The following is a 10,783-nucleotide window of genomic DNA, read 5'->3' on the forward strand; positions in this document are numbered from 1 at the left end:
GTGGTTTTCACCTCCAAACTTTCCCATGAGTGTCACTTTTAGACTCTTAGCCAGGACACTAAAACTAACAACAGAAAGTTAGCTGAGTATCTCTTCAGGTGTTGTTTTGGGTTTTCTGAGACCTCCCGTTGAGACTTCTTGTAATTTCTTTTGGCCTGCCATCAGCTGACTCAGCTTAATCCTGGGATTCTCAGAATGGTTACAGTTAAACTGAACAGTTTCTATGCATTAAAAAACACAGTCTTATGAAATCTTTCACCTGCTTTGTATCTAAGTCTATATGGCTTTGTCATCATCAGGAATCTTATCTACTGGCTGGAGTCACATGGCAATGACATCATAAGTGTCTCATTTAGCTGCAGTCAAAAACATGGTTCTTTCAAAACACAAAGGTTGATACTTTGAAAAGTTTTACTTGAGTTTTCATGGGACCAAAGACATGAGCCTTCTTGTGTTATACGCTCCACTTATCAGATATTCAAGAAACATTTTGATGTACACTCCCATCTGGTGGCTGGTGGCGAGCACAAATGGGAAAAAGTCCCTAAAACCGTCGGATGTTGGCAATTTTTCATGGCTAAACCGAAAAACTATTTAACTGAGCATGGTTTCAGAGCAGGCCATGCTGTGTTATGAGCATATTAGATAAGCCATCTGGAAAAGCAGATTTCTTTTAAAGGAGGTAATTAGGTCCCAGTCTTTTTAGTGATGCTTTCTGAATGAAACATTTTAAGAATATTAAAGCAATAATCCACTTTGTCTCTGACTCTCCACCAGCTACTTAACATGCTAAGTTGAGGATACTAGTGTCCTCAAAGTAAGCTGCAAAGTCAGATTAAATTTAGGCTTGAAACAAAACAGAAATAATGGCCAAGTGTGAAACGCCAGATGAGATCATGATGATGTCTTCAACCACATTTCCACATACAGCCAGATAAATGTTCTTTGTGCAGCAGGTGTTAGATTGTGTCAACTTTGGTGTGCAGTCTAAATGACCACAATCTTGAGAACAAACAATAGCAGAGAGTCCGACTCGCTTTGCTCCAATTTATGTGTCATGGCTTGACAGTATCAATAGCCTAAAAGGTGTTAACTTCTCAGAGCTGAATTTGGGTCTATTTAAAGGTTTGATCTCACGCGCACCTCTCGGCACCTCTAATGCAGAATGAAATAGATTGAGGCAACACTAATAATTATGAAGTCAATGCACTGTGTTTAAGTTTTTCATCAACTTCATTCAGCTCATGCACAAAGTTTATGCAAAACGTACAAGCATGCGAGGGGGATATGTTTACTGTTACTATTACTGCTGATTTTCCAGACTGACTCACAGGAGCTGCAAAATGTGTGAAGAGCTTGGTGTTAAAATTAAGTCTGTGGTTCACAGTTTCTTTATAAGACAAATGAAGTCATTGGAGGCAGATACCGGGATATCGCTGGTGTCATTCTGACATAAAAACTGTCCCCAAGTAGCAGAGTGTTTATTTGTCGGACAAAAACAGCAGCACTTCAATGCAAGGTTTTAGGATGGTACCGACTTTGTTATCCGCACTCTTCCTAACTTGTGAGTAAAAGCTAGTTTTTGCTTTCTTTATGCATCTTGGTAAAAAAAAAATATTTTATTTTGCATCACTTTAAAAGGGACACTATTTTTTCTTTGCAAGAAGTCTTGATGTATCAACAATATGTTTGAAAAATGTGAAACAAAACTGGAGCAATTTTCAAATTCAAAAATGTTTATATGAATATCAAGCATATAATAAGAAACCCATATTCTTTTTGGTTTAATTTTGACTTAGTCCTACATTTTCTTTTTCTTTTTTCTTAAGTGTTTGGTCCATTCATCGACTGTGGATCTGTCCAAGGTAAGCGCTGACCTTTGCATTTAGCTCTCAGTTTATTCATCATTTAACATGGAAGTGGGTAAATGTTTAGTTCTCGAATGGCCAGAACATAAAGGAAACCAGAAATCTGAGTCTGAAAAAGAATGACATTTTAAAATAAACAATTTGTTGGAACATGGAAAATAGCACTTAGAAACATACCTCAGGTAAAAAGGTAAAATTTTACGTATTTATTTTCTTCGTTTGCCAACTGAACAGCAAAGGTCCTTCAGGCCTCACTCAGAGCGGACAGCAGGGAGACACCAGCGGGTGGCAGTGTGACCCTGACCTGCTCTGTGGACGCGTCTGCAGACTGGAGATACTACTGGTTCAAAAAACAAACATCAGAATATTCTAAATCTTTCATGATACAAAGTGGAACAGCAGAACAGAATATTACTGTTTCAGAAGAAGGCATCTACTACTGCAGAGGAGGAAGAGGAGATCCAGTTGTTTTCACAGAGGACAGCAACACAGTTACGATCGACATAATAAGTTAAGTGTTTTGTCCATAAAACAATGCGTGCGTCACATACAAAATCAACTTCCACCTTGAATTCTTGTCAGTAATTCATGTTTTATACCTTTAGACACACCTTCCAAGGCAGCAAGGATAACACTAAATCCCAGCTGGATCAAAATATTTACCGGAGAGAGGATGAGTCTGACGTGTGTCATCTCGGATGGTGACGGCACTCAGTGGGAATACGAATGGAAAACGACGAGCTCGGAAAAACCAGTGAAAAGCACTGAAGACTGGGTCTTCTATACCTCCGTTTCCAGTGATGGTGACTACTGGTGCAGAGGGAAACAGAAGATGGACTTGCGTCCCACAACGTGGAGCTATCCCATCAGATTGACTGTGCTTTGTAAGGCTTTTTTTTCCCATTTACTTTGAGTTATTGTTTATCCATTTAAATAATAAATCTAAAACTCCTGCTCACTCTCCTTGATTTGGGTCTGATTATGTAGGTTATGATATTGAAAATACAGAAATAATTTGCAGTTGGTTGTCAAAAAGACAAAAAAGGAGGAAAACATTGAGTTTATAAGTAATTTTCTAATGATGCCTTAATTGATTACAAGGAGAAACGTTATTTTCCCTATGTGACATCGTAATAGATATTACTATTACTAGTGACCTTTTGATCCTACGACTGAGGATGGATGTTGCTAGTGAAACTATGCTTCAGTGGTAACTTTTTTGAATGTAAAATGTAAAAAAAAATGTTTATATTTATAATATGCAATTGAAACTTTTAAATTAAAAAGTTTCATGCCACTTTTTTAACTATATATTTCTCCGACATTAACAGCAAGCAAACCAAAAGCAACACTAAATGTTGCCTTGTTTCGTTGGGATGGAGTTTGGACTCTGACCTGCTCTGTGAATACATCACCCTCTACCTGGAAATACTTCTGGTATTTGGGTGAAATACCCTCTGAAATCATGCCGGGAGAGGATGCTACTGTGAGCAACAGACAAATCGTTGTCTCCCAGAGAGGACTCTACTGGTGCAGAGGAGGAAGAGGAGAGCCAGTTTACTACACAGAGTTCAGTGAGCCACTGAAAGTCGGCACAAACCGTGAGTTTCCATTTAGCGTATGCAAACAACTTCATGAATCCAGTTGTACTTAGTTAATTCAGGCACAAAAAAAAAAAAAAAACGTGATAGTGATTGTATTATCTCAATTTTGCACTGTATACGGTGGGAAAGTTAGTAGAATATACATGTCCGTGAAAGTGGTTTTATTGTTCTTGAAGTAATTTTCCCTGTGACTTTTACCACAAGCAACAACAGAGGAGTCAGAGTCAGCAGCAGGCCCAACTCCTCCTACCAGGGTAACTCGTCCACCATGTGAAAAAGGTGAGCAACGTCATGCGTAGCTAAGGACATGCCAATTAGCATCAGTGCAAAGGTGATTCAGAAATTTTTCTCTCTTTTGTTGTTTTTACCATTACACAATAAAACTGGAATATTTGCTATTGACAGAAATTCAAACAAGACATTATAAAATAATGGTGATTAAAATAAAACCTTCTTGCCTGAAGGCTGGACATTTGGAAACGAGCGAGCGTGCCATCTGAGCTTACTTGTAATTTACTCACCGTGTCAAAATGTTCCAGTTTAAATATTCTGTTTAGATTGAATTGAATTGAATCAGTGACCTGGGACGTCATGTGTAAACGTAGTGCACGCACAAAACCGTTGCGACGTTGTGTTTCACACACTTCGTCATGTGTACCAATAAATGTTGCGTGAAAATTTCCACAGCTACATGTCAGCTTTGAATTGCCACAAGAAAGCGCAGACAGTCGTCAATAACTAACCACAAAGCACCATGGGTAAATACATGGGTAAATCATCTAAATCTAAAACACAGAAATCTGACTCCATGCAGCCTTATTTAACTTGGTGCATTCAAAGCAATGTTTTCTATCATTTTAATAACAGCAAACCATTTTGCCTCATGCACATAAAAAAGTTATGGGAAAAGCTCAATCAGATGTAAATAGGGTTTTTTTTTATCATCGGTCTGTTGTAATGTAAATGTTGCATAGTTATAAATGTGTATTTAAGTGTCTTTTATTTTATATTTCAAGAATGTTTGGAGATTTTTTGAATGTTTGCAATGTAAAATAGAAAGTAAGATATGGCCTTTAGTAAATTTCTTACATCTGAATTTAATCTTGCCCTGTGCATGTATAGTTTACTAGCAGTAAATATTGTGCTAGTATATCAGCACTGGACTAAAGGCAGCGAGACAGTTGCAAGTGTTTAAAGTTAATAATGTAAAGCTTTTGATGAGTCAATTAAAGGATAGAAATGTGTTGACAGGTGTGGCGAATGGAGCCCAGTTTGATGTTTTGTCATGGGGCCCATACAGCACCAGTGTTAATAGGTGACGTGTTATTACAGAGGGAAGCGGCTCACCTGAAACTTCTCCACTTATGACGGGGATGGTTTGTGGAAATCTCCTACTCTGTGGAAGTCTGGTTTTGCTGTTAATAATTTTGCTCAGAAAAATCAAAGGTAAGAATTTTAAAATTAATAATCCCAAATCCATATTTCATGATCTCAGTGTCGCCAAGACAGATCCGTGTAACATCATTCTGAATTCCTTAATTTTGAAGAATAATTTTAACATAATAAACACATACTGTACGTTCTGTTCCTGTTCGATCTCCAGAGCTTTCCTCACATTTGGAATCCAATCGAGCCTCTGGTGAAAAACAAAGAACCGACCCGGATCCAGACAGTCCTTACAGTCATCTTACCCATGGTCAGGCCTGAATAATGAATTTAAAACATGGCTGTTGTTTGCTGTCCAGAAATATATACATTTTTCTCCATTATGCTAAAGATCCTGATTTTACCCTGTAGGCGACATAGCTATCTATGAATCCATCCGCCCAAGCAGAAATCTTGACACTGGTACAGTATACATCTTGGTTCATGTAGAAATATTAGCAAATGTAACATCATGACTGCCTGATGTGCATAAATGTTACATCAATATTTCAGGAGAAGGAGACCACAGTGCTGCATCTTGTGATCAGATGAAATGATGCATTATAAGCAGTATACACATATACTGTATATATATATATGTATATATATATATACACATATCACTTTTCAATTAAAGATGCTAATAATAATGATACATCAAAACAGTGTAATATAGCTACTGAACCATTTCAAACTCATTGCCAAGTGGGAGTTTAGTCCAGTATTGAACTAAACTGAATTCAAATGATAGATTCCAGTAATTATAGCAGAATTACCTGCAAATATTTCTGCAGGGTAACACTGATAGTTTAACTGTGTAAATGCTTTTAATATTTTAGTTGAGATATTTTGGTTATTTCCTTTACTTTATCCATCCTATTTGTTTATTGTGTCCGTAGCAACTTACTTTGGTGTGTTTCAGGTCCAGAAGAAAGAGGAGAGGCGCAAACATCTGCTGTCCTTTAAAATCACCAAGACATCTTTCAGCTTCAATAAAGACCTACGTAATCTGTGTGTAATTTAATCACCACTCATAAAATTACTTAGAAAACAAGCTTATGTAATTGATCATTCACTAATGTATTGCTTATGAAAATGGAAACTAGAAATGGAAGACAAATCATATAATTTTGTCTTTGAATAACAACCTCCTCCTCCTGTTTCCCCCTGCTTTATAAATGCAATGCTTTGCTTTAAATGTCATTAAAGTAAATGACTGGTACTGCAGTTGATTTCTTGACCTCTCTGCCTACACTTACAGCCCGGAGACGATCACATGACGTGGTCACAACACAGACAGAACGGCAGCACTCTGTTTGTCTGTGTAAACACCATTGTAAAAGTTTGAGACCACTAATATCAAGTTATGTGGAGGGCCTGCTTTACAGCTTTGCACACAAAACTAAATCAGCTCAGTGGGAATAAGGCAGGCATAAACACAAGGAGACACAAAAAATCTTGATCAGGGTCCGATACATAGGATTGGATAAGAACTCATTTTATTTAAGTTTGCAGCAGGAATGAAAACTTGATCAGGAAGGACAAACTCAAGATACCCTCAAAGTCAGACAGGTGAACGAGCCAATACTTATTTTGACCATCTGGTCACTAACTAATTTCTTTATATCCTTCCAAGTTGGGTGATCTCCATGCACATTTCTATGTAGCTAGCGTTGACTCTTTCTTTACTTTCTCACGGTCAATAATCCTGTAGGTTTTTCTATTAAAAAAACAAAAACAAAACTTCAGTTTATCTCTGATTATTTACCCCTAGGCCTGGGGTCATGCTCAACCTGATTTCACAGACGAACGCATTGGAAAGTATTTTACCTGCTTACCTCTTGTACTGTTGTAGTACAAGAGGTAAGCATCATGATATTTTTTAAAATAAGCGCTGTCACAATGGGTTTCACCATATTGTGTTGTGTTGTGCAGAAGTATTACAGACCAAAGTGCAAACCCTGGACAACGGTTCTCTGATTGGCTCGGACTGAAGGTTGCTGATGTGTACATGCCTTTGTTTGAATCAGATAAAGACAAACCCTAAAGATTTGATTTTGTAACAGTCCGAAGCATTGACTGAGCTGACAAAATATCGTGCTCTGACTGACTGACTGAATGAATGAGGCTCTGTCTGTGTGTGTAGGCAGAGCATAATGCCTCTGCAGCCCTCTGATTGGCTGAAACAATGAGTGGGAAGGGGCTGGAATGAGGCAACGGCCAACCGGAGACCAGACTGAGTGGGAGTGGGACAGAAAGTCCTGTTGGAAGAAAGACACTCCAAAGAGTTTCAGTCTGAAGTCAACATCTGGATATCCTGAGATGACCAGCTGGTTCTAAATGAGTGTCTTGCCAATCAGCCTCTGAAAAGAGGCCAAGAGTTGATGATGGCATTATGATGAAGACTCAACAATAAGAAAAAAAACTTGCTCTGGCTTTAAATACCACTCTATGGGTAAGCACTTGTCTGATTGAATGCTTACTTCACTGCAAGGACTTTGATTATCTGGACTATTTTTAAACTGACTGGAAAGCAATGTAGCTGGGTCCTGATTGGTGAGACCTGCTGCTAGAGGCCAATGACTGACAGAAGATGTCCATGAGCGTAAAGAAGAAGAAGTCATCCTCTGTGCTCTCTGACGCTGCCTCTCATAATCATTCTCAGCGCTATCCTTCTTCGACCCCTCCACTACCTCTCAGGTCTCTGCAACTTGTTGCTAGGCAACCACAGGCAGCTGTTGTGCTGCGGGAGCATAAGAAGGCCAAAGGCCAGGCTTCGGCAATCAGGGAGTCCTGGCCGCGCGCCTCAGCAACAACCCACCACAGATCTCTGACTCCACCCTCCAGAGCGCATTCAGCTGCAGAAACTCGGCAACGGCCCTCCAGTATACCAAGATCACACATCGTCTCAGTAGCTCCGACTGCCTCAGTCTCCCAGAATCCTCTGCTTCCTGCAGCCTGTCCTCATCGGTCAGTTCCTGCTAGAGCTACGCCCAATGGGCGAGGTTCCGATTTAACCATGATGTCACTACTGCTGTTTTACCACAGGTAACCGTGGGGATCAAATGGTGAAGGTAACAGCAAATTTACGAGGGGTTGAACATGTTTAGACTAAAGTGCATATGCATATTCATTATTTATCGATGTTAAATTGATTACCATTATTGGCAAAGACTATGTAATTCAACATCTTTGTTTTGTTGCTGATTATTGGGGCACAAGAAGCCATCTACCATATGACTTCATGAAAATCCACAATAAGTTTTAATTTGATTCAAATTGTGTTATTTGAAAAGCTGACGATGCATTTTGTATGATCACTTTACCTCAAAGGAGAACAACTCACATGCATAATGAAAATCTCAAATTTATACGACATCTATCTCCATATTAAGTAACTTCTGATCAGTACTTTAGGCCTGGTCGGGTCCTATCCATCTATTACTTTGTCACTCCTGTTCACCTTGCCTGTACCTGTTTCACCTGTGCATCTACTTGCAGTTCTTCCAGTCTTTTGGGCATTGATGGTAAAATTGAGCAGGCAATGGTAAGTCTTCCTGTTTTTGATTCGACCCGTTTGCCACCGGTTTGAATTTTACCTCAAAAGCTACACTTAACTGATTTGCTTTGCTGAGTCCGGTATAACGGCTGTAGTCATAAACTATTACACTAACTGAGTGATGTTCAAGCAGCACCCTCTGTTGGTAGATGCAGATTGACACTTCGTGTAACATTTGGGAAACAAAATGCTAACTTTTTTTATTTTTTACCTCTCTTTCAGTCTTCACTTGCCAATCCCCCTTTTTTAATTATATATGTGTATATTTTTTACTTCTTTTCACCTTTCCCTAAATTTGCACATCTGTTTCTGCGTGTCTCCTCAGGATCTGGTAAAGAGTCATCTGATGCTGGTGGTGAGTGAAGAGGTGGAGCTTTTACGAGAACAGCTGAGAGAACTGCAGGAGAGGAACCAGCAGCTGGAGAGAGAAAACCACATCCTGAGAACGCTGACCCACAACATCTACTCGCCAACAGGACACAGAATCTCTCAGTAATATTCTCATGGACAATCTCAGTGTTCTCCTCTCAGACACATACAGTCTGAAATTAATTGGGCAGTAACAGTTTCCTTGTCTGAAGCAGAAAATGTCATGCAGTAAAAAACTGAAAACATATTCTGGCGATGGAAGGCTAACAGGCTAGTCCACGTTTCAGCTGATATTAAACTGGTATGCTAGTGCAATACAATGCTACAATATCAAATTTGAACTTTCTGCACTTTCACTGATACATTCATTGCTTAATGTGAAGATCAGCTGGAATTTGTAAATGAGGAAAGAACAGTAATCTCTAAAGGGTCTTAGCGTTGCCTGGACATACTATGTCTTATGTCATTGTGCAGCTTGTCCTCAAATCTAAATCCAAATGTTCACTCTACTTTTGCCAGAATTAGATTAACACAATGTTCTGATAATTCATGGCACACATAATTTTTGTGTGTTGACACGAATACAGTGCAAAACTGCAACAAACTTTACAACAGGGTAATGCAACACAGGGTTAATAACCACTAATACTATGCTTCTTCCTACATTTACAACCATTTTAATTTTCAGCATGATTGTTATAACTGGCTCAAATTGATATGACTTCCTCTAATCTGACGTTCTCTTGGTCGTTCTGCAAACTCAGAGCAATGCAACATCTGTCCAGAGCAGATAAACGTCACAGAACCTGACTTAAAAAAAGTCTGAACCGTCTCTTGACAAAAACGTATCCATTTCAAGGTGAATCGAAGACCAACCTACAGCTACCAAGTAACAAACTTTTTCTGCATTCTTTAGATTTGCTTTCCAATCGACTTGTTTATGAAATTCTCATGACTCAGTGAAATCAAACAAACCTAAAATTGACAGAGAAACCAGAAACTCTGAAACTTAATATACTGTTTTTAATAATTGCATGTCAATTGTTTTGCTTACAACGCCCATGTAGTAACACAGGGGGAAAGTTCACACACCTGAGTGAGTGCTTGCTGCTAAACCGACTGTGTTGTCATGGTAACATGTTTGACAGACTCACATTTTGACATCAGGACTTGTTGCTGCTGCTAGAATGACAATGATTATGATGAACAATAATATATAAATAAATTAATGAGGTATAATTATCCAGCTGGGTTGTGTTTGGTTTTTTTTTGTGGTTTTTTTGATAATCTTCTGTGATTTTGTAATTATCAGTAATTCAAGTAACAAGTTTTGCCTCTCTGTGACTTACCAAACACTAATTGGTGATCCGGAAATATTATCAAATGGTCTGGAGTTTACATAATGAAAACTATAGAGGATGTCGTGATTTTATATCAAGTTATTACACAAATTTAACTCAGAAAATGTTTCTTGAGCTTTGATTTTTGAATGACTCTGAGCTCCAGTGAAAACAAGCAAGAAGAGATTTGTCAGTGAAAGATCAAACTCAAAGTAATTAAAGTAGTGTGGGATTATCCAGATTGAATCTCATTCATCAACATTTGTGTCACGAACACTACTCAGTGTATTTAGAAATTGTCGCTTTTTAAAACTCATACACTTCTGATATTTAAATGAGATATTTTGATATTCTAACTCATTAAACAACACAGATATCTAGTTCTGCAGTTTTATTTTGAAGAAAAAAAAAAAACACACCTTCACATTTACCAGCCAATTTTTCACAGATTATTTCACGTGGTAGCGGTCTTCAAAAAGTAGTTTTGACCTGTGGTGCGGTGGTGATGACATCACTAACAGCTGTGACATAACCACTGTCATTGCATGCTGGGATATGGCACTCATCATAATCATCAGGACAGAGCACAGAGAAAAGAGTCACTGTAATCTGTAATCC

At 38.4% G+C, this 10,783-nt stretch overlaps 2 protein-coding genes across 3 annotated transcripts; both read left to right on the plus strand.

The window, feature by feature from the left end:
- Positions 1–1,447: 1,447 nt before the first annotated feature.
- Positions 1,448–6,100, plus strand: LOC111611125. The gene is made up of 10 exons (XM_023346791.1): positions 1,448–1,564; positions 1,830–1,865; positions 2,103–2,378; positions 2,474–2,752; positions 3,200–3,469; positions 3,677–3,751; positions 4,805–4,918; positions 5,076–5,168; positions 5,270–5,320; positions 5,820–6,100. The coding sequence occupies exons 1-10, from the start codon at positions 1,513–1,515 to the stop codon at positions 5,861–5,863; spliced, it is 1,290 nt and encodes a 429-aa protein (XP_023202559.1). The 5' UTR covers positions 1,448–1,512; the 3' UTR covers positions 5,864–6,100.
- A 1,081-nt stretch (positions 6,101–7,181) lies between these two features.
- Positions 7,182–10,070, plus strand: LOC111611128 (TSC22 domain family protein 4-like). Of its 2 annotated transcripts, none has more exons than XM_023346807.1 (3): positions 7,182–7,945; positions 8,399–8,444; positions 8,782–10,070. In XM_023346807.1, exons 1-3 carry the CDS (start codon positions 7,491–7,493, stop codon positions 8,950–8,952), a joined length of 672 nt encoding a protein of 223 aa, XP_023202575.1. In that variant the 5' UTR covers positions 7,182–7,490; the 3' UTR covers positions 8,953–10,070. The 2 variants fall into 2 exon arrangements, with proteins under 2 accessions (XP_023202575.1, XP_023202576.1); XM_023346808.1 differs by having other exon boundaries at positions 7,182–7,867.
- The last annotated feature ends 713 nt before the right edge of the window (positions 10,071–10,783 follow it).

This window comes from Xiphophorus maculatus, chromosome 14 (assembly GCF_002775205.1).
Source record: "Xiphophorus maculatus strain JP 163 A chromosome 14, X_maculatus-5.0-male, whole genome shotgun sequence".
In the NCBI taxonomy this organism is placed as follows: Eukaryota; Metazoa; Chordata; class Actinopteri; order Cyprinodontiformes; family Poeciliidae; genus Xiphophorus; species Xiphophorus maculatus.

What these genes read in the sequence shown, in the direction of transcription:
- LOC111611125 (XM_023346791.1), top strand. Translation starts at nt 1,513, where the DNA reads ATGCAAGGTTTTAGGATGGTACCGACTTTGTTATCCGCACTCTTCCTA. An exon ending in CGACTGTGGATCTGTCCAAG is followed by an intron (nt 1,866 to 2,102) that starts GTAAGCGCTGAC and finishes CCAACTGAACAG; the next exon opens with CAAAGGTCCTTCAGGCCTCA. An exon ending in AGTTACGATCGACATAATAA is followed by an intron (nt 2,379 to 2,473) that starts GTTAAGTGTTTT and finishes TTATACCTTTAG; the next exon opens with ACACACCTTCCAAGGCAGCA.
- LOC111611128 (XM_023346807.1), top strand. Translation starts at nt 7,491, where the DNA reads ATGTCCATGAGCGTAAAGAAGAAGAAGTCATCCTCTGTGCTCTCTGAC. An exon ending in CTACTGCTGTTTTACCACAG is followed by an intron (nt 7,946 to 8,398) that starts GTAACCGTGGGG and finishes ATCTACTTGCAG; the next exon opens with TTCTTCCAGTCTTTTGGGCA. An exon ending in GTAAAATTGAGCAGGCAATG is followed by an intron (nt 8,445 to 8,781) that starts GTAAGTCTTCCT and finishes GTGTCTCCTCAG; the next exon opens with GATCTGGTAAAGAGTCATCT.